The sequence below is a fragment of the Lethenteron reissneri genome, chromosome 26 (assembly GCF_015708825.2).
Source record: "Lethenteron reissneri isolate LAM-NWPU_2019-01 chromosome 26, ASM1570882v1, whole genome shotgun sequence".
In the NCBI taxonomy this organism is placed as follows: Eukaryota; Metazoa; Chordata; class Hyperoartia; order Petromyzontiformes; family Petromyzontidae; genus Lethenteron; species Lethenteron reissneri.
In genome coordinates, this window is record NC_083804.1 from 8,856,588 (window position 1) to 8,881,127 (window position 24,540).

Consider the following 24,540-nt stretch of genomic DNA (forward strand, 5'->3'; position numbering starts at 1 on the left):
GACTCACGGCCTACCCATACCCGGCCGCACCAAGGTCGCAAACGGCTACTCATACCCGTACCCGGCCGGGTACAGGTAGCCGGGTATCAAGTAGGGTACGGGTATCGGGTACCCAGTTGCGACCTCTGCTCCACAGTGCTGGAGTCCAGGCCATGTGCCACCACCGCCCGGCATACAAATTTAAAGTGTAATTTACACTCCAAGTTTGTAATTTACAAATAAATTTTGTAATTTAGACTTCCCGTCAACCACTAGGCCTTCTTGGGAGTGCACAATGTGAGCAGCAGACGTTGCTGACAAACAGTAAATAAACGCAGATCGCCAACATTGTAAAAATACACTTTATTTTCGTACAAACTGATGTCCAAAATATAAATTATTACAAAAGTGTGCGCGCGCCCACACACGACCGTCCATAGCTCGCGAGGAGCGACGGCGCGGATAACTCAAATCATTTGAGTTCGCCTCATTGATTAGTTTCATCTCATCATCTCCACCGCAGCTGTTTCACAAAGTATGCATGATAGGGTTCTTGAACAGGGTGGCTTGCGGCCCAAAATGTGACCCGCGAAGGCTCTTGGAGTGGCCTGCCCACCAAGAGTCGTGGCCCACCGAGATGAGACACAGAGAGAGATGCAAATTCGTGAGATATGAGAGAGATAACCAAGAGATAAGAGATACAGATTAGCGGTCACACGTACAGACATCGTGACCTTTACAATGCCACCGCACGAGATCAAAACGTCCGTGCACGTGACATTGTGACGTCAATCAAACAAAAACATATGACGCGTGATGTCACGTGGCCCACCCAATGGCCATCGGGAAAACACAGCTGAGCAAACTTGTATTACACGATTAAACCAAGTCCCCTTTCTTCATACCCCACGAGCGTACTCCTCCATCACCTCCGACCGCCCTTGAGAGCCCGCTAAAGCTAAAACGTGCGCAGCATGCGGGCCGCCACGGACGTCGACCTGGCGGCGGTGTTCAAGGTTGTTTCTTCACCTCCAGCCACTCCTGGCAAGCTCTCCACTCGGAGCTGCCTATCGATGACGACGTGTGCGCTGGGCTGTCCCGTTGGCTGGGATTCCGGCTTCAAGCGAGCTCCGTTTGGTGAGCTTGAGAGAGCTCCGGCGAGGACATCACTTCGAGAGTGGGCCCCATGACGCCAGCTTGGGCTGGACACCTTTGGGAAAGATCTCCGCAGCTCGTCGGGTTCCTCCAGCTTCAATCAAACGCCCGTGTCTGTGCGTGATGCGTGTTGCATGTGGGAGTCAACTCAAAGTACGTTCCCTCGTTATCGCAGCTTCAAACTTGTGTGGGGGAGGTGGAGGACAGTCTGGGCCCGTGGCCTAGGTGAGTCGCCACGAATTGTTAGGTTTTTTTTTATGTTGGTAGCATCTTTTCATAAATCCACAAACGTTAGTCCCTCACTCAAAAACCACTCCCATCCCTCCCACGAATAACAACAACATCAACAATAGTGATCGCAATGGACAACAACGGTCAATTCAGACATAGGTATTTGCAACTAAGCACACTTAAAAGAGTCCACGGTACGTACAATATTACCACTTTTAGGCGATGGCAAACGGTTGGTATCTGTTTCCAGTTGCCGTGTCGGACCGGCACACGTGGTGGAGGTGGGCGGGACTCTGAGCTCTCACTCCACACCTCCCGAGTTCGCGATCGAACATCGCCTTCGATTCGTGAAACACGCACGCCTTATAAATTGTGTTCATCACGAATGTCGTCGCGCTACGCTCGAGATTACGACCATATCGATGTATGACCAACTTTGTCTGAATGAACCCAGTCTCGTTAGTTATTTTCTTGGATGTAGAGACCGCCTGGGAATGTCAAGGTGTCCTAGGCGTGGGCTGCTGGGTAACCACGAGATGGAGGCGCATACCCAGGGAGTGTCACCCTCCTGCTATGCTTGCTGGGGTTTCTCACCGGTTTCTTTCCAACTGCAGCCACTCACGGTACTGGCCAAACGTCTGACATATTGCAACCGAACCCTCCCGACAACGGGTCTTTTGAGGCTCCGCGATGCTGTCCTGGGTAAATAATTTGCCATTGTTATTAACACAATGGGCACGTTTTGGAAACGACGCTGCTGAGGTTTTTTTGCGCTCATATTCCAGTGAACCGTGCACATTCCCGGTCGATAATAACAACAACAAGAACCGAAGTCCAGAAAAAACTATCCACGATGACTGCTCTAAGGCTATCCATCTCTCCAGATTCCAACTGCCTGCCACTGGCAAACATTCTCAAAACGAGACCGACCGACCCAATCGCTCTTTGTGTGCTCCATCCCACGAGGTGGGGTATGTAAGAACAAAGATTGTCAAAAAATACACAAATGTACACAGGCCATTCGGTAGAACACGGTAACACAATGGCCTCCTCGTATTTCACAATTAACAACGCGAGCCCGTGAAAGGGGGCAATCTTGTGCGGATAAGCGTTTGTTGCGGCCGGTAAAAATACTAAAAAAAACAACAAAGGAGATCACGATGGACGGGGGTTGTAGGAGGGATGCAGGATGGGGAGAAATGTAATGAAGAGAAGTGGGGGAGCAAGAGAGGAGTGACATGGAGAGCAGACGGTGGACGAGTGGGCATTTCCACACCCAAACCCAGGGCTTAAATTATCGCCGAATATTTTCCAGGGCGGCTGGTGGCACGCGACGAGCAACCCACAGCCAGAGGGAGAGGTACGGTGCACGTGATGCGATGGACGCGGAATTGTTATTCGCAGGTCACAGACCTGGACGAGCCCGGACAAAATTAATCAACGACTAAGCCCATGAACACGGAACACGTGCCCAAGAGCGCGCGCGCGAAAACGCTCGCCAACATCGCAACATCACGATGCCGTGCCGCGATGACCGGAGCGCAGCTTTCATTTATAGCCACGTCCATAAAAAGATGTGCCGTCATTCTTCGTCTCTGTGCGTCAGTAGAAAAATAAAAAATAAAAAAAGAATCGGTTATCCCGAGTGCAATCAGGGCTGCTCAAGTAGCGGAGGGATGCAGAGAAGCTACGGCCCTCGCTGATTTCTGCAACCCTCCAGTGGTGCGGTCGCGCCGAAACGGGTCGCAAACCATCGCCGCGCAAATCCCTGGCGGATCACAGTGAGAGAGCTTCCTCCTCTTAAAGGAAGACACAACTCAGAAAACATAACCGGCTCTCGCCGTGTCGATATTATTGATAAATACCAAGCGCACCCGCGTCCTGGGCTGTCTGCCTCGACTTTTATGTTTAACCTAAGCAGCTAAAAGACTTTAAACGTTGCGTACGTTCCGCCGTGCCGTTGCGGCACCGTTGGAGACGCCACTACGACGACGATGACGACGCGTTGCAAAATGTGCGGGAGGAATGTCGCAGCGACGTCACCGCCGTGGTGCCAGAACGGCGACCCTTGACCTTTGAGCTTGAATCGTCGAATTAGATATTGACGCGAATGCGTAAATCCTCCGCTCTCGTCGCCAATACTATGATCGAACATTTCAAATATATACGGGGAAGTAAGTCTGATAGGAGACGGTAAATGCCCTCGGGGGAACAGAGCTAGGATTTGCTACAAATTAAATTAGCATTCAGCAAGAAGGTGGATGAGCAGGGAGTGGACGAAGAGAAGAAAATGAAGGCCCTTAGTGTGGAGCACTGAAGTGCGTGGAGCGTTACACTCGGCAGACATGGATACCAGGAAGGTCTTGAGAGACGGGGAGCGGCGCCAAATGCAGAAAATCGGCTGTAGGGGGAAATAAAAATAAATAAGCGCTCACGTGAGTTAACGAGCAGTCTAAGAGGAACCTATTGGAGAAGGCAAAAGGCCGAGACTGAGCAGTACTGGTAGAGGGGAAGGCTCGTGAAAGGAAGCTCTTCAAGAGCCTTGGGGGGGAGGGGGGAGGTAGAAATGGGAAAAGAAAAGAGGTTCCATGAAAATGAAGAAATGCAAGTTTAGACAGGATGGAGGAAACGTAACCCTTTTACGATGAGAACTCAAAAAAGAATATGATGGAAATAAATATATTTACATAAGACTGACTCTTTGGGCAATGGCCCTGGGGGACACACACCCTGGGCGCGTTATCGTCAAGACCAACGAGAGCCGCGGGTTTCCTTTGCTGCGCATCGACCTTCCGCTTCCCGGGCCCGCATCCCCCCCACCCCGCCCCCCAAGAGCCGTCGCTTGCGAGGCCTCCCGGGCCGCTCCCGCTAGCGGAGGAGGCCCAGCGGCTCGGCCCGCCACGCCGCGTCCATTCCCAACGGATCGTCGACGTCCAACTGGCCCTCGGATCCACCGCCGCCGTCATCTCCGGGGGGCTCCGCCAAGTCGGCGTAGGCCAGCACGTGGTGAAGCGGCACGGCGTTGACGGTGGCCAGGAACTGCGAGAGCGGCGGCAGGAGGTGGTGGTGCCTCCCCGGCGAGCTGGAGGAAGAGGAGGAGCGCAGGCGGCCCTGCCCGGGGCTGAGCGTGACGACGGCGTGGCGGTGCGCCGAGTAGAAGACGGTGTAGCCGTCGGGCAGGGTGCGCTCGCGAAAGGCGCACTCGCGCGCCCGGTACTCGGTCTGGGGGAACGCACGGGAACGCGCGCGTCAGTTCGCACAACGTGGGTTTCCTTTTTCATCTCGCGATTTTATCTCGCGATCAACTTCGTCTCTCCAGTGAGGCAACGGTCATCCCCGGGTCCTCCGCTGTTTCCCTCCACGTTCAGGAACATGCGCTTAGAGCGTTTGGCTGCTATAAATGTTTTTGTGGTAAGCCACTTCGTTGAGCTATCATTTGTGGCCAGGTCGCTTCTGAAAAAAAGAGGTGTATAACTCAGTGGGCCTTATCCGTTAAAACTAAAAATTGTTTAGTTTTAAATAGATTGTGCTAAGTCGACCTAGAGGAGATCCAGCAGCAGTTAAGACAGTCGCGACTCATGTTGGCCGTGAGCGGGAATCAAATTCGGGTCCTCGAGTTCGTAGAGCAGTGCGCTAACCACTGTACTGCCACTCCCCACCCCGTTCCCACACGTGTGTGTATATGCACCGAGCATCTGGTTCTGGGCGGTTGCAACTTTGGCGGAAGCAGGAAGAGAAATAGTTGCTCAGCTCTTCTTGCCTAGGAATGAAAGTGCGTTGTGTGCGATCGCGTCAGTCCAAGCAAAACAAAGACAATGTCTCGCGCGTAATCGCAGCGGTGTCGTGTGGTTGGCATGCGCCCTGGTGGAGCAAGGGATCAAATGGGGGCTCCCTGTCCAATTTCCACCCCCTCCTTCGTGACTTGGTGCCTGGGCCCCTCCGGCCCCTCCGGCCCACAGGCACCGGTTGCAGTTGCACCGCCTGCACACTCCTTAGCTACGCCGCCTTGTCATTGTTGATTAGCAGATTTTAATTGTTGTAGGTGTTCAAATTGTGAGGTGTCAGAGTGTTATGGGGGTTTTTTTTCTGCTGAGCCACAATGGCCGACACTGGACACCAGGAAATACCTTTCTAACGTGAAAAAAAATGAATGCTATTTCCATCTGTCATCACCATTATCTTACGATGCATCTCATGCGCGCGCGCATTCACTGGCAAGACACACCTCCCCCAGGGTCACACAAAGTCAAGGATCCCTCGCACAGAGCCATGCGGACTGCTGGGGCCAGTGCAGTTGGCGTTCCGCACGAATGAGTGATGGGAGCCAGCGCCACACAAAGCCCGCCCTCCACTGAGGTTTCCCCCACACGACCTCATTAGCAGATCACGGTTGTTAATAATCGTAATTTACATTCATTCATTCATCACGCATAGTCAGCGAAGGACAGTTACGCCAAACGCGTGGGCTCGTGCGACAGCATTCGCATCAACTGCTCTTTGCTGCCTTACACCGGCAGCAAAGTGTTTGCTCTACGGATCACTGGGGGGGGAGGGCGGCCATGGCGGGCGGCGCCATTAACTTTGAGGGTCGCAGTTCTCACTCGGAACGTCGACCGCCACCCGAAGTTGCGCAATTTGCTGCAGGAGTTTGCCCGGCAAGACGGGGCGACATGTCCACAAAGTGGCAGCCGTCATTTACGGTCCTCTGTCGATCCATCTGCTGGATGAAAGGCTCCCCACGCCACGTCGCTTGTGCGGGTTGTTTGACCCCACTTCAGCCTGCTGATTTGTGCAGGTTGGTGCCCAGGACCGTTTCAGCTATCACTCGCCACTAATATGTTGGCCGTGGCCGGGAAGTGAATTCGGGTCGCTGGGTTCATAGCGCAGTGCACGGAACGCTGTGTTCACTGCTCCACACCCCACACACACAATCGCTGACAGAGCAGTAACGATTCAAGCCCTGCCACCCCACTGCTGCATAACAAAGAACGCTTACACTGCACGAACCTTCGATGTGTTTTTTCTACGCCGCCATTCATATTTTACCCCGCGATTCTCTGCAACAACGCATAATGAGGTTTTACAATGTTGCTGTTTGGTGTTGAATGGGTGCCATTGCTTACGGGCGGTGCTCTTTCGAGTAATATTTGGTAACACATCCTGCAAGCACTGAATGTGCGAGTCGAAAAATTGTGATATGCCGCGTTACAAATTACATTTTTATGTAAATCTGTGAGCATTGATTTGTAATGTCTGCCCAAAGACGTTTCCAATGATCTGCGTTATAAGAGATTTCATTCGTTGGTCTGTCACAATTAATCGAGTCGAGAATTGGCTCATTCTGACTGCAAAGTGAGCCTTGAGACTGATGGTATTGAAGGGTGACATATGGACCTCGGAGCTTGGCCCATGTGTCATAAAAACCATGACCCGAAACTTTCTCCTCACTAAACTTAGGAACATTCTAAGCTCTCTTTCCCTTCTTGTGATAGTTTAAAGCTAACAGCTAGAAACGAGTTTTGTAAACTTCTTTCGCACCGTACGTAGCCAACCGTGCTCATCGTAGGTGTGGAGGGAAGAAGACAAACGACTGCGCGGCCTCTCGTCGCTCATCGGGAAAATCGAAGCGCTCCACCGTGTCCACCGGACACCCGACTAGCGGCTTGCCCCGTGGTATACTTGCATGCGTGAATGTGATTTTGGTTGGGCCTGCCCCAATGCCCAGCCGGCGCTCCTCTACCACCAATTCGGGGGGGCACCGCTGTTCCTCACCGAGCCGTGCAGGCCGCCGTGGTCGTCCATGCACAGGTACCGCTGGCTGCTCACGCCCTTGATGGCTACGACGCCCCTGTCCACCCAGCGCATCTCCAGCAAACCTGCAGCGCCGCGGCACACGCGAAGGGGCGAGCGAGCGACCGTCAGTACGGCAAGCTGGCACGCCGGTCCGTCTGTTAAGAGAGCCTCCGTCGAATTTTCAGGAGGGTTTAATAAAAGAGACGTATTCTTGGTTTTTTCGGTAAAGTCACGTAGAAGGGAAATAATAAAATGATAAATACAAAATAAAATAAATAGCGATAATTGTATTTTATAATGTTTAATTTATTTTATTTTATTATTTCCCTTCTACGTGACTTTACCGAAAGAACCAAGAATATGAATCTCTGCAGTCACAAAAGCTTTACATCGAAATAGAGACGCACATTTGTAAAGTGGCTCAATTCATTCCGTGAGACGCTAACGCGCCCCGTGTGTATTGACAGCAGGACATCAACAGAACCGAGGTAGACGGAGAGAACTATGGAGTAAAGGCTAATTTGACGAGGTGAGTTTTCAAGACCGACTTAAATGGCTTTAACGACTATTAGCAAAGGCAAAGCATATCACAGTCTGGGGGCTGCAGTGGGAAAAGCCCTGGGGTACCACACCAGGAAAGGGAGCCTTGACCTCGGAGTGCTTAGAAGGAGGCGATGCGATGATCTCCGGCACCTCGTTGGAGAGTGAACGTGGATCAGTTCAAAAATCCGTGAGCGCGGAAACTCGCTTACGGGCGCACGCGTAGCCCGTGCTGCAACAGCCGCGATCGCGTTCTCACGCAGAGCGCGATTCACGCTGGTACGTAGCAACGCACCACTCTCTTCTTCTCTTATCAACGATTACTTTGTCATTTTTGAACCAAATCCAACCCCATAGTGCTCTCGGTGCCATATCAGGAGACAGTGTTTCCATTCGGATTTATCGCAGGGCATTGTAACCCTTTGAGTGAAAACTCATCCACAGAAGCGAATATCACATAAGTACGTCTGATTTCTCTTGAAGATACCTCTGGTCCACACAGTGAGTGGCAGCACTTTCCCACCAGCTCTGCCACAGGCAGTGATATTCAACACGTGACAGTCAAAACAATATGTTGAGTTCTCAGAGTGTGTTCTGTTTTGGTGTGGGGTCATTGGCTGTGTCGGGTGGTGGCGGGTTTTATCGACACATTTACATATGTACGCAATCTAACCCAAAAAATCTCTATTATTGGGGTCATTGGTTACTGGGATGAGACCATCAGCTCACTGCCATTGAGTATCCAGTTTAATCAAAGACACGACAATGGTGATGACTGCCTCAATTCAAACGCAGGATCTTAGCAGTGCCGACTCAGCGCTCTGACCTCTGATCCACCCTACCATCTCCCCCCCCCCCCCCACCGTAAAAAAGTAAATAAATAAAATACCTCGAGAACATTATTTTGTTGCCTATATTGCCAAAATAATATAGATAGATGCGCATTGCTGCTACACTAGATTTTTTTAGTTTTTTTTCTGGCTTGCGGGCACACCTGCGTGATGACGTCACCTGCATCCCTCAGCGTTGAGCCGGGTTCATGCGTTGTGCTGATGTGACCCCTCCCTCACCCAACCCTCCACCCCGATCGTGTAATTAATCTTGATTTGAAGCTTTCGTGACTGCAGGAATCCATACTCTTTGGTTTATTCGGTAAAGTCACGTAGATAAAAAAAATAGATCACGACGTTTCGATCGCGGAAAAAATAATCCAGCAGTGCAACTGCTGAACCAGCGAGAGAGCTGTTACAACAAGGTTATATATGTGGCGATGGGCAAGCAAGCAGGGTCTGCTTGCTTGCCTGAGGACGACCGCTTGTGTTAGTGTAATTAATCAGCTGCATGTTAAGTTACGTAGCAACTGGTTCAGCTGTTCATGCGAAGTGTCCAAAGATAAAGATCCCCTTTATAGCCTTAACATACTGTTGGGGCAAGTGCTGTTAGCGAGCATTTATAAAAACAAACCGACGCGGCACACGAGTGGATGGGTGACCAGCACCACGGCTGGCTACTTTTGTTTCCCGAGTGGCAAAGCTAGTCGTTGGCTAATGCCTTGAATTCACATTTGCTGGTGTTGTGAGTGAATTTAATTCGCAGTGCCCAGGGAAATAAAGCCATTATGAGGAGAGCACCAAGAAAGCATCCGCATGGTATGGAGCAGCAAACTACTGGACGTACTGCCACATACAGGCGCCACTCAGCCCCTCCTGCTGAGTGTCTATGAAAATGATTGTTTGCGATCCAGCAACCCCACACACATGCATTTGATTACAGATGTGTACGGCCACATATCTTATGCTCTATCTTCAGCAGAAACCTTAAATTATCTCTATATCTGTTGCGCCATGCAACACATTCACATTATCCTGCACCTCCGATTAGCACAGTCCCGCACTCCCCGATTAGCACGGTTGGCTACGTACAGTGCGAAAGAAGTTCGACATACATACAAGACGTGTGCAAATCTATGAATGCCCTTCATCCATGAAAGCATCAACGAGTCTCCAGACAATTTTTCAAGAGAGTATTGCGATATTGGGGCGTTGGCCAATTCTATTCATGAGAGTTTGGCTTCACGTGGCAGGAATCCTGAGAAAACCCACCATGCATATGAGGAGGTAACACTCAAAGCTCTGCACAGAGAGAATCAAAATCTCTTTTCCGTGTTACCCATCTCCTGGCCACCTCGTAGCCCTAGCAGATAACACCTGGAATTCCGATAGGCCGTCTCCTATGCAAGTACTAGCCAGTCTCAAACCTTCTTAGCCTCCAAGATCAGATGAGATTGGGCACATTGAGGGGCATTTGGACGTCGCTGTGTCAAGATAAATGCTTCCTATAAACTTCCAATTAAACTAACAATTTCCGCGTCACCTTCAGTTTCGCTCTTACCCACTGTTCTAAAGTACAGACTGCACAGGGGATTTTACGACAGCTGAGGGCACACGCAGACATTATCAACAAGGGCCCAACAGGGTTGTCGAGGTCCAACACAAGAAGTCAGATAAACGTGGCTTTTTCCCAGTTGCGTGACGCGAAGCGCTTTGACGCTTCTATGTGGAGGTGGCAGGCGCACCGGGAGGCTCATAATTGCCGTGTTAGTGACACCGTGCCAGCAAGATGACAACATGGGTTCGGATTGGTGACTCGGCCAGCCGCCCGTGATTTAAACCGAGTTCTCGAGCGTAGCGAGCTGACGGTGGTATCGCGAATCTTTCACAGTCGATTGAAATTTGCAGATGACAGCATTCATCGTGTTGGGTTTAACAGCCATCCACGGCGTGCGCTTAATGTGAGAACGTATGTTGAACTTCTTTGTCGCCAACCATGTTAATCGGAGGTGCGGGGGTAGGACAACAAATTGAACGCAAAAAGCAGTTATAAAGAAATGACTTTTCAATCTATATTTAAAAGTACATAGGTCCAGTGGCTTCCAAATATCTGAAGAAAGAGCGTTCCAGCCGTCCGCAGAAGCGCATCTGAAAGTGCTCGATGCGGTGACTGTCTTTGTTCGATGGCCAGCCAAACGCCGCTGCGAGGAAGAACCGGAGTTTGTGTGATGGTTTATGCTCCTTGGCGAGATCGTCAGCAAGGTGTTGTGGTTCGTATGCGGCAAGGACGTTGTGTGTGTAATGATGACAACGAACACTGGCTTAGAGCAGGGAGGGGCTGCAGAGATCGGAATCAGGACATTTATTTATACCGGAGGAATCTGATGAGCTATGAAGCTCTTTTTCACAGACATCCAAATCAAAGTTTTACAATCAGGCCCCCCCCCCTCCACTCTATGTGCTGTGTCCTTTCTCAACGACGTCAGCGATCGTGGTCTTCCGTCCACTAGGCGCTGCACAAAATATTGCTCAGGAACTTTGCATTGGATACTCCTCCCAGATGCATCAAATTGTTCTAATTGCTTCTTAATTAAATATCCTGTCTTCTCCGGCTTGTTGTACCTATAACTTAGTTTTTCTTTAATATTATGTCCCCAATTGTACCTATACTTAATAATGAAGTTTGTTGGGTTACAATGAGACCCTTATATGTATTTACACGATCTAAGCTAAACACGGTTATTCTAAATAATAAAGCCTACGTGTTAAATTGTACCTATACAATCAGGCAGATAATAGAAAAGAGCTGTATCAGTAAGATGTCGGTATTTGTTTTGCAAACTTGAATCAATCACGGGATTCTGCCTGGAGGAAAGAGCTATGGATGGAAACGTCTATTTTGTTGTTGTGGTGTTTGGGCCTGCTTAATAACTTGTGTGATGGAATTTAGGTTTGTGTGTGACGAGTAGCCAGGGACATCAGAGTCGTTGAAGGTGAGGACACGTGATTTGACAGGGGTGTATTTTGTAATTATAATTATAACCCTTGGTATTTGCGTCGTCCGTACGGCACAAGGCGAAAATAAGGCACTATGTTTCACAGACGAATGTAGACATATCAGTAGGGTGTGATGTTGCTCGCTGGTATTACCAAATTAAGAACGTTATTTTTTAAACTCAAATTGTGTGAAGTCGTACTCGACCGCGCGTTCACTAAAATCATGACCAGCGTAGAGACAGCAAAACATGCAGGGATTAACTATGGATCATTTACAAGTGAGAGGCTTGGACGTGCAGGTTGGATATGTAACGTCTCTCGAAACAGTAGTTCTCAACCTGGGGTGCACGTAGCCCCCTGGGGGTGCGAGATGCCCTTTCTGAGAACCCAAGTGGTGCAGGCTGCAGTGAAGGTTAAGAACCACTGCTCTAGAATATAAGCTTCTGGCCCCTGTGTACAGGATCAAGTCGAATGTGGAGGGAATTTCATGGCAGGATGGGGTAAACAAGGTATAAGTTTAGGAATAGAACATGGCAGGAAATGTACCATGTTCTATTCTGAGTTTGCCATGGGAGGGTGGGTCACATGTGCAGGATGGAGGAGGGCAGGTTACAGAGTCAGAGGTTGACTTCGAAGGGGAATACCTGAAGCCTGGTGGTGGTGGTGATGATGATGATGATAATCAGAATCTTTATTCAGACTGGAGGAATCCGATGAGCTATGAAGCTCTATTTCAAAAACGTCCAGTCGGGGCGGATCAGCAAGTTACAACAAATAGAGAAAAAGGTAAGAAAGGTAAATATAAATAAAGTATACGTCCGATTTTTCAACACTTTATGCAAGCTTTGGGCAAGGCAGCAAAACAACAACAAAAACAGTCCAAGACCACACCAACGCAACACATTTGCACCTCAATAAAATGGCACATTGAAATTGAACTCTCATTACAAAGTTATGGATAAAAGTTACAAATCAAATTGGCAAATGCGACTGTATTAAGCACTCATCTTCTGCATCAGGATATGGTTTGAAACTGTGATAAAAAAAAAGCCCTTGGTGGTTAGGTGTGGACTTTGCAACAACAGGGGGATCTAGCATGAGGACGTGATGGCGAGGTGTGGTGGAATCGTGATGAACTCTTGACCTGAACCAGAAGGGTGATCGTAATCCTACCAACTAGAGGTGGGGTTGATGGATCAAACAGAGATGCAGTCTATGTATGTATGTATGTTGACCTTCTTTCCCAGCGTACGTAGCCCAACCGTGCTAATCGGAGGTGTGGGGGAAGGACAACAAACTAAACCCTAAAAAAACAGTTCTAAAGAAATGCGTTTTCAACGTAGATTTAAAAGTGCATAGCCCAAAGCGAGATCACCCCGACAGGACAACCATGACAGCGATGGAGCGATGAGATCGGCTCCGGTACAGGAGCGAGATGCACTTTGGCATTGGCGTGTCACAAGGGATAACGACGACACGGGGAAGCTTTCATCCAGCAGTGACTCGACCATGGATGATGACAATGATGTACAGCGCAAGAGTTTAAGACATCTTCTAAGAGACACCTCGCGACGTATCTCAGAGAAAATCCATGCGCACACACAACTAGATGCTCACTCTGCAGGTGAATGTCAGTCGCCATCTCTAGGCGATCACGAACCCTGCCTTTAAGTTGTTTAATCGCATCGTGATCTTTATATCGCTATAGTGGTAATAATATAGCAGCAGTGATTGAGGAGTCTGGGCTGAGACGAGGAAGCGATTCATTAAATAGTAGAAGTAGGTTTTTACCCTTTCAACTGGTACAAAAACTGACACCTTTATACAAGGCATCATGTTTGCAATAACCACAACACAAGCAGTCAAAATGCAAACAAAAAGAAACAACTCTGATGATGATAATGATATGCACTGTCCTTGAAGTTGATTGGTCCACACCCGAGACAGCTTTTCTTAGAGCCTAGTCTCCATTGGCGTTGGACCAGATGACGTCAAAAGGCGTACAACTCAAAAACAGCGCACTATCAGAATATTGAGAGCTCGGGTAAGCATTTACAATATGAGACCTCCTTTACCAGTGGCAAAATATAGTGATAGGTCATCATTATCAGAGTTGTTTCTTTTTGTTTGCATTTTGACTGCTTGTGTTGTGGTGATTGCAAACATGATGCCTTGTATAAAGGTGTCAGTTTTTGTACCAGTTGAAAGGGTAAAAAACTATTACTATATTTTGCCACTGGTAAAGAAGGTCTCATAGTGATTCATTAAATCATACTATTTAATTATAGTATAGTCCTCGAGTTTACTGGCAAGCTGCTGGCTCCTCTGCACCCCAAAAACTAATTAATGTGTTCGTGGTTGTGGGCCGCTGCCACCGAAGCTAGCTGGGTAACTGGCTAAACGGGATTTTTTTTTCCACGTAAACAAATAAACGTTCAACAGATTTGAAACGGCGGAAAACGTTCGGGAAGGCATTTATTAGTGACACTGCAGAGGTGGGAGGAGCCAACACAGAAGACTGACACGGTTTATTTAAAATTGCTCGAACATTCCAATTTGTGCATCTATAAATGTAAATTATTTTTCGCCAGAATATTTTTGTTTTAATCCTAAAGAATATAACAGACACAAACCTCACAGCTCACAGTACGTATTATCTTGGCATTTTGTAAAAAAAAAAATCAGATAACTTTAAAGGGGCCATCCATAAATGACGTCACGCGATTTTGGACAATTTTTTACCCCCCCCCCATTGTCACGCGGCGTCACAAAAAGTCAGACCCCCCCCTCAAATATGACGTCACCAAGCTCTGCCTCCCCCCCCCCCAAAAAAAACATGCTTCAAATCGCTTTAAACTATTGTCATTGTAGTGTGTATTTAATGTGGCGCTGCACTCTGATGTTGTTGGAGAAAACATTTATTAAAAAGTCTATTTAATTAAGTAGAACGTGTTGTCTATATTTATTTAAAGTTGCGCATTTTTATGTGACGTCACATTTCTCAACCCCCCCCCCCCCCCTCGTCACACATCGTCACAAATGTCTGACCCCCCCACCCCCCCAAGGTGCGTGACGTCATTTATGGACGGCCCCAAAGTGCTAAGAGTACAGGACGATCGAGTATGAAAAAGACAGCTCTTATTTTCTATTTCAGAGCAACGGGTTCTTTACTGGGATGTTGGCAATCAACAACAAGGCAACTCCTATGACTAATTGGGAATGGGACGCAAGCGTAGGGTTGATCACCCTGTCGCTGGCCGCCTTTGGGGAGGGTGTATAGTATGAAAGGCCGAAACACTCTAGGAACCAAAGGTACACTATTGACGATGCGCTCCCCAAATTTCACCAGGCTCACTGTTCATGAACTCTTGGAAGTGCTTGCACAAAGGATAGTAACATCTCATCCTGTGTTCTTGGAATCTGGTGGTCTTAAAAAAATGTACGTACACGAGTCGAATAGTCGACTTAAAGTAATTACGCGATGAATCACACTTCATGAGTTCAGTAGACTCGAGGGCTTTTCTCGTCCCTGCGAAGCGCCACGTGCTTCATTGTTACGGAAGGAGCCGAGTTATTGTTATCGGTGCCAATTCAAGGGCACCGCACTTTAAAGGGACCCACGGCAGCGCCGTCAAGGCCACTCACGCTGCCTTTTGTGGCAGTACAGAATTTTTCTTGGCAGCGTCCCGCAGAGATGAAAACTTGAAATACAAACGAAAGTGCAATGTATCATTCGTAATGACACTCATAACGTCATCAATATGTCGCGAAAGCCCGAGACTCGAGATTTGCATCGGGAGAGTTCCATGCATTTATTTGGGGGTTTGCCCAATACAATGAATGAGCGCTCGCTCTCGATGTGGGACAAAATCAGAGAATCTCTGGAGTGAACCCAGCATGCTTACGAAGCGGGGGAAACACTCTAAAAGGGTTTGCCAGAGCGATGCGCTCTACTTAACCAAATTGCTGCACTGTGACCTCCTACCCACCACCACCACCACAACCTAGCAGCGGAGTTTGAGGGAATCTCACACAAATGACTGCGTGACCCCCCCCCCGTCCCCCCCCGTTGGCTGCGTTTAAAGCCTGAAAACTAAAGAAGAATGGAAGAGGGTGCGTGTGGGAGAGCCGGCACAGGGAGGATGACTAGAGATCAAGTGGTGAAAGGTGGAGGGGGGGTTACAGTAGTGGGTGTGCTAGCCCATTCCCACCACCACCCCGCCTCCCCTTTCAATGAATACAAGTCTGGTGAGGTGACAGACGTGATGTCGACAAGAGCTGCGATGTGCGGCGAGACGAATGAACTGTGGACAAAAGATTCAGGTGTAAACATGAGACGAGAGAAGAGCTAAACGCGAGACCGGGAACGTCGTGAAATGAGATGCGGACACGAGAGAGCACGTGTCGTGAGATGTGAGAATAGCAACTGCAGACAATATTTGAGACGACGAGAGATTAATTAGCTTACGTCAATGCGTATGTAATGCCCATTAGGATGTGCATTCGGGCTCATGTTCGGTGCCACCTCGATTGTTTTCTAAACATTAAGGAGCACTTGAGCTACTTGGGACGCTCGGTTTTTTTCCTAGATTACCTTAGCGCAGCGCCTACATTTTGAAAGCGAAATTTGCGGGTGCGTCTTATCATCCACGAGGTGTACCTCTGCCCAGATTTGTATAACTTCATCAACACCGGGCACAACGTTTGAGGCTGCGTCCGACTTTCCGGAGCGTCCTGTGATTCGAAGAAGACGGCGCATGATGATAAAAACAAAAACGTGCTGTTCTTAGGTTTTTTCGGTAAAGTCACGTAGGTAAAAAAATAAAAATTAATAAAAGTTAAATAAAAATAAAATAAAAATCAAGACGTTTCGGAGGCAACACAAGCTTCCGTCTTCAGGTGGAACCGTCACAGCACAATTTTTATTTTATATTTATTTTATTAATTTTTATTTTTTACCTACGTGACTTTACCGAAAAAACCTAAGAATATGAATCCTTGCAGTCACGAAAGCTTCAAATCTAAAAACGTGATACGTACTTTGCTTACTCTGCTGGGCCGCTCCGTCCACCGTGCCGTCGTCTCTAAGATGCAAATGCTGCCCTCCTGACCCGCGGCTCTCCGGGCTGTACAGGTGCCTTAGACGAACGGGTCCCGCCGCATGAACGTGCCTTGGACTCCTGTGGGCTGCCGGCAGCGAAGAGGAGGACGCCGCCGACGACGACGACGACGAAGATGACAACGCCGATGATGATGATGATGACGACGATGATGCAGCAGCGGCGGGAGCCGCAAGAGAGTGTCGCACAAAGTCGAAGTGCAGAGCGGCGATGAGCGCGGTCACAATCACCGACGGGAAGAAGAGACCATCCGAATCCCTCCGCGAGCCCATTCTCATCCTCTGGCAGCGCGGCCCGCCGCACACGAACGCGTGCCCCGTGACACTTGGGAGTCTTGGTCAGTCACGCCAGAGGCCCTCTCTGTGTGTCTTTCACGCCCTCGGTTCTGGCTTTCTGCAAATCCTCCTGCATGCAGGACGAGCTCGCTGATGGCAAGGCTGGTTGGTGCTGGCGAGGATAAGTATGCTCTTGGTGATGATGATGATTATGGTGGTGGTGGTAATGGTGATGATGCTGGTGATAATGATGCTGCTGTTAACGATGGTAATGCTGGTGGTAATGATGCTGTTGGTGGTGATGATGCTGCTGGTAACGATGGTAATGCTGGTGGTAATGATGCTGTTGGTGGTGATGATGCTGCTGGTAACGATGGTAATGCTGGTGGTAATGATGCTGTTGGTGGTGATGATAACGCCGGTGGTAATGATCCTTGGACGCACCAATCAGGCTACGACCGATGCATCCATCGTATCTCCCTCCATCTCCTCCCCCTTCTCTCTCTCTCACCAACTCTTGCACGTCTTCAAGTCTCCTTCCTTAATTGTTCAACTTGTTTGACGCGACATGACGTCTCGCCGCGCACTGCCTGTCACGAATAGTCGTGTCATCACCTCCCTTGCAACCCAAAGGCGTCGCGACGACTTTGGTAAATCCCCTGTTATTATAGCTCACACACTATTAATATTTAGCCCTATTTTTGTGTTGTTGTCGTTTATAAATTGGAGTCACTTCGTCGTTCGAATTGTCATCGCGCACCTATCTCTCTCTGTCCCGTTAGCCGACAACGGCGTCCTCCGTGTGTCCTGCCTCAGGCTTGGACTGGTCCGACCTTTGATGTCACCGTGGCACCTCCGTTTCCTAAATACCCACGCGGGTGAGGAGACGCTTTCAAAAAGTGGCCCAATTTCAACTCCGCCTCTGTGTCTCTCTCTCGTCGCACGGACACAAACCACGCGGCACCACCCCCAGTCAGCCTGCAGACACTTTCAACAACCGGCCAATTCCAAGTCTGTGTCTCTCTCGTCGCAAAGACACAGAAGACACGCAGCCACCCCCAGTCAGTCTCCAGACACTTTCAACAACCGGACAATTCCAAGTCTCTGTGTCTCTCTCGTCGCACGGACACAAACCACACGCAACCACCCCCAGTCAGTCTCCCTGCAGACACTTTCAACAACACACCAATTCCAAGTCTGTGTCTCTCGTCGCACGGACACAGAACACACGGCACCACCCCCAGTCAGTCTCTCTGCAGACACTTTCAACAACACACCAATTCCAAGTCTGTGTGTCCCTCTCGTCTCACGGACACAAACCACACGGCACCACCCCCAGTCAGTCTCTCTGCAGACACTTTCAACAACACACCAATTCCAAGTCTCTGTGTCTATCTCGTCTCACGGACACAGAAGACACGCAACCACCCCCAGTCAGTCTCCGGACACTTTCAACAACCGGCCAATTCCAAGTCTGTGTCTCTCTCTCGTCGCACGGACACAGAACACACGGCACCACCCCCAGTCAGTCTCTCTCCAGCCGCCCTAAAAGTGGTCACCAGCGCCGGCGAGTCGGATTACAGCTCAAAACGAGAGCGACTTCCCAAGACGGGCAAGCTTCTCTCTCTCTATTCCCTCTCTCCATGTCTCTCTCCCTGTCTCTGTTCTCTCCCCGGCACGCTCGCTCGCTCTCTCTCTCCCGGTCTATGCTTGGCGTGCTTTTATTGATGGATTCGATATCGTGTGCCGATCCACCCTCGGCTGGTTTAAACCAGCCACGAGCGGAGCGAGTACACACGGGGGGCAGCCTGCGTGTGTATGTGTCTGTCTGTGCGTGTACAGTATGTGTGTGTTTACAATCGACACGTATGCAGACACACACACAAGGACAAAGATCCCCCATCACAAGTCTGTCGCAGGCTGTTAGGAGCGAGCGCTGTTTGGCTCGCTACGTGACGAGTGGCGTGTGTCTAGTGGCAGCACCACGCCCGGCCGCCTTTGTCTCCCTAGTGCGGATGTATTATTGTTAAAACACGCAGCACCAGGGTGACCCATTTCAGTCTGGGAGGGTTACCCAGGAACCGGTCTCTGATGTTTTCCATGAGCGGGAATCGAACTTAGGCGTGGCCGGGTTCGTCGCGCAGCGCATCGCTTACGACTCACTGCACCAGCGCGTTTGCACACAGACACACTCACACACACACAGACACACTCACACACAGACACACTCACACACACACAGACACACTCACACACAGACACACAGACACACTCACACACACACAGACACACTCACACACACACACAGACACACTCACACACACACACAGACACACTCACACGCACACAGACACACTCACACACACACAGACACACTCACACACTCACACACACACTCACACACACAGACACACTCACACACTCACACACACAGACACACTCACACACAGACACACTCACACACTCACACACACAGACACACTCACACACAGACACACTCACACACTCAGACACACTCACACACAGACACACTCACACACTCACACACACAGACACACTCACACAGACACACACACTCACACACAGCCACACTCACACACAGACACACTCACTCACACAGACACACTCACACACACACAGACACACTCACACACACACACACACACTCACACACAGACACACTCACACACACACAGACACACTCACACACACAGACACACTCACACACACACACAGACACACTCACACGCACACAGACACACTCACACACACACAGACACACTCACACACAGACACACTCACACACTCACACACACAGACACACACAGACACACTCACACACTCAGACACACTCACACACAGACACACTCACACACTCACACACACAGACACACTCACACACAGACACACTCACACACTGACACACACACTCACACACAGACACACTCACACACAGACACACTCACACACACAGACACACTCACACACACACAGACACACTCACACAAACACAGACACACTCACACACAGACACACTCACACACAGACACACTCACACACAGACACACTCACACACAGACACACTCACACACAGACACACTCACACACTCACACACACACAGACACACGCACACACAGACACACTCACACACACACAGACACACTCACACAAACACAGACACACTCACACACTCACACACACACACAGACACACTCACACACAGACACACTCACACACAGACACACACACAGACACACTCACACACACAGACACACTCACACACACACAGACACACTCACACACTCACACACACACACAATCATTCTCAGACACACTCACACACAGACACACTCACACACACACTCACACACAGACACACTCACACACAGACACACTCACACACTCACACAGACAGACACACTCACTCACACACTCATACAGACAGACACACTCACACAGACACACAGACACTCACACACAGACACACACACACACACAGACACACTCACACACAGACACACTCACACACAGACACACTCACACACTCACACACACACACAGACACACTCACACACAGACACACTCACACACACACAGACACACTCACACACACAGACACACTCACACACAGACACTCTCACACACACACAGACACACTCACACACAGACACACTCACACACACACACAGACACACTCACACACAGACACACTCACACACAGACACACTCACACACAGACACACTCACACACAGACACACTCACACACACACAGACACACTCACACACAGACACACTCACACACTCACACACACACACACAGACACACTCACACACAGACACACTCACACACAGACACACACACAGACACACTCACACACACAGACACACTCACACACAGACACACTCACACACTCACACACACACAGACACTCACACACAGACACACTCACACACACTCATACAGACACACTCACACACAGACACACTCACACACTCACACACACACACAGACACACTCACACACAGACACACTCACTCACACAGACACACTCACTCACACACACAGACACACTCACACACAGACACACTCACACACTCACACACACAGACACACTCACACACAGACACACTCACACACAGACACACTCACACACAGACACACTCACACACTCACACACACACACAGACACACTCACACACAGACACACTCACACACACACAGACACACTCACACACAGACACACTCACACACTCACACACACACACAGACACACTCACACACAGACACACTCACACACAGACACACACACAGACACACTCACACACACAGACACACTCACACACAGACACACACACAGACACACTCACACACTCACACACACACACAGACACACACACACAGACATACTCACACTGTCACACACACACTCATACAGACACACACACACAGACACACTCACACACAGACACACTCACACTAACAGACACACACACACAGACACACTCACACAGACACACACAGACACACTCACACAGACACACTCACACAGACATACTCACACACAGACACACTCACACACTCACACACACACACAGACACACTCACACACAGACACACTCACACACACACAGACACACTCACACACAGACACACTCACACACACACACAGACACACTCACACACAGACACACTCACACACAGACACACACACAGACACACTCACACACACAGACACACTCACACACAGACACACTCACACACAGACACACTCACACACTCACAGACACACACACACAGACATATTCACACTGTCACACACACACTCATACAGACACACACACACAGACACACTCACACACAGACACACTCACACTAACAGACACACACACACAGACACACTCACACAGACACACACACAGACACACTCACACAGACACACTCACACACAGACACACACACAGACACACTCACACACACAGACACTCACACACACAGACACACACACACAGACATGCTCACACACACACACAGACATACTCACACACACAGACACACACACAGACATACTCACACACACATACACACACAGTCACACACTCACACAGACACACAGACACACTCACACACACTCACACACACAGACACACACACAGACACAATCACATAGACACACAGACACACTCACACAGACACACTCACACAGACACACTCACACACAGACACACACACAGACACACACAGACACACTCACACACACAGACACACACACAGCCACACACAGACACACACACACAGACATACTCACACACAGACATACTCACACACACATACACACACAGTCACACACTCACACAGACACACACACAGACACACTCACACACACTCACACACACAGACACACTCACACACACAGACACAATCACATAGACACACAGACACACTCACACAGACACACTCACACAGACACACTCACACACAGACACACACACAGACACACACAGACACACTCACACACACAGACACACACACAGACACACACAGACACACACACAGACATACTCACACACACAGACACACACAGCTCTAGATTTCACACACTCACACAGACACACACACAGACACACTCACACACACAGACACACACACTCACACAGACTCACACACACAGACACACACACACAGACACACTCACACACAGACACACGGATACACTCACACACACAGACACACAGACACACGGACACACAGACACACACAGACACACTCACACAGACTCACATACACAGACACACACACACAGACACACAGACACACATACACACTCACACACAGACACACCTCACACACACAGACACGCCTCACACACACAGACACACTCACGCACAGACACACAGACACACCTCACACAGACACACTCACACACAGACACACACACGCACAGAAACCCTCACACAGACACACTCACACACAGACACACTCACGTACAGACACACACGCGCTGGCTTGCACGGTAACAGCAGCTGCGGCGAGGCAAAGGTCGCGTGTCTTGGACGAGGTGCCCCTCGACTCTTCCCTTAGAAGATGTGCCCCTCGACTCTTCCCCCTCGACTCTTCCCCCTCGACTCTTCCCCCTCGACTCTTCCCCCTCGACTCTTCCCCTACAAGAGGTGCCCCTCGACTCTTCCCCTACAAGAGGTGCCCCTCGACTCTTCCCCTACAAGAGGTGCCCCTCGACTCTTCCCCTATAAGAGGTGACCCTCGACTCTTCCCCTACAAGAGGTGCCCCTCGACTCTTCCCTTAGAAGAGGTGCCCCTCGACTCTTCCCCTACAAGAGGTGCCCCTCGACTCTTCCCCTACAAGAGGTGCCCCTCGACTCTTCCCATATAAGAGGTGACCCTCGACTCTTCCCCTACAAGAGGTGCCCCTCGACTCTTCCCCTACAAGAGGTGCCTCTCGACTCTTCCCCTACAAGAGGTGCCCCTCGACTCTTCCCCTATAAGAGGAGCCCCTCGACTCTTCCCTTAGAAGAGGTGCCCCTCGACTCTTCCCCTATAAGAGGTGACCCTCGACTCTTCCCCTATAAGAGGTGCCTCTCGACTCTTCCCCTACAAGAGGTGCCTCTCGACTCTTCCCTTAGAAGAGGTGCCCCTCGACTCTTCCCCTATAAGAGGAGCCCCTCGACTCTTCCCCTACAAGAGGTGCCTCTCGACTCTTCCCCTACAAGAGGTGCCCCTCGACTCTTCCCCTATAAGAGGAGCCCCTCGACTCTTCCCCTAGAAGAGGTGCCTCTCGACTCTTCCCCTACAAGAGGTGCCCCTCGACTCTTCCCCTACAAGAGGTGCCCCTCGACTCTTCCCTTAGAAGAGGTGCCCCTCGACTCTTCCCCTATAAGAAGAGCCCCTCGACTCTTCCCCTAGAAGAGGTGCCTCTCGACTCTTCCCCTACAAGAGGTGCCTCTCGACTCTTCCCCTACAAGAGGTGCCCCTCGACTCTTCCCTTAGAAGAGGTGCCCCTCGACTCTTCCCCTACAAGAGGTGCCTCTCGACTCTTCCCCTGTAAGAGGTGCCTCTCGACTCTTCCCCTACAAGAGGTGCCTCTCGACTCTTCCCTTAGAAGAGGTGCCCCTCGACTCTTCCCCTATAAGAGGAGCCCCTCGACTCTTCCCCTACAAGAGGTGCCTCTCGACTCTTCCCCTAGAAGAGGTGCCCCTCGACTCTTCCCCTATAAGAGGAGCCCCTCGACTCTTCCCCTGGAAGAGGTGCCTCTCGACTCTTCCCCTACAAGAGGTGCCCCTCGACTCTTCCCCTACAAGAGGTGCCCCTCGACTCTTCCCTTAGAAGAGGTGCCCCTCGACTCTTCCCCTACAAGAGGTGCCCCTCGACTCTTCCCCTGTAAGAGTTGCCTCTCGATTCTTCCCCTATAAGAGGAGCCCCTCGACTCTTCCCCTACAAGAGGTGCCCCTCGACTCTTCCCCTACAAGAGGTGCCTCTCGACTCTTCCCCTGTAAGAGGTGCCTCTCGACTCTTCCCCTACAAGAGGTGCCCCTCGACTCTTCCCCTACAAGAGGTGCCCCTCGACTCTTCCCCTGCAAGAGGTGCCTCTCGACTCTTCCCCTA

General features: G+C 50.1%; 1 protein-coding gene across 1 annotated transcript; it reads right to left on the minus strand.

The window, feature by feature from the left end:
* Positions 1-367: 367 nt before the first annotated feature.
* LOC133347605 (fibroblast growth factor 19-like) lies at positions 368-18,589 on the minus strand. The gene is made up of 3 exons (XM_061560026.1): positions 16,566-18,589; positions 7,138-7,241; positions 368-4,587 (listed from the first exon to the last, which is right to left on the minus strand). The coding sequence occupies exons 1-3, from the start codon at positions 16,921-16,923 to the stop codon at positions 4,234-4,236; spliced, it is 816 nt and encodes a 271-aa protein (XP_061416010.1). The 5' UTR covers positions 16,924-18,589; the 3' UTR covers positions 368-4,233.
* Between the last annotated feature and the right edge of the window lie 5,951 nt (positions 18,590-24,540).

Bases quoted from the DNA above. Each gene is read 5' to 3' on its own strand.
- LOC133347605 (XM_061560026.1), bottom strand. From the start codon at position 16,923: ATGAGAATGGGCTCGCGGAGGGATTCGGATGGTCTCTTCTTCCCGTCG. The intron at 7,242-16,565 runs GTACGTATCACG...GCGGCGCTGCAG, and splicing joins GGCCCAGCAGAGTAAGCAAA to GTTTGCTGGAGATGCGCTGG. The intron at 4,588-7,137 runs GTGAGGAACAGC...GCGTTCCCCCAG, and splicing joins ACGGCGGCCTGCACGGCTCG to ACCGAGTACCGGGCGCGCGA.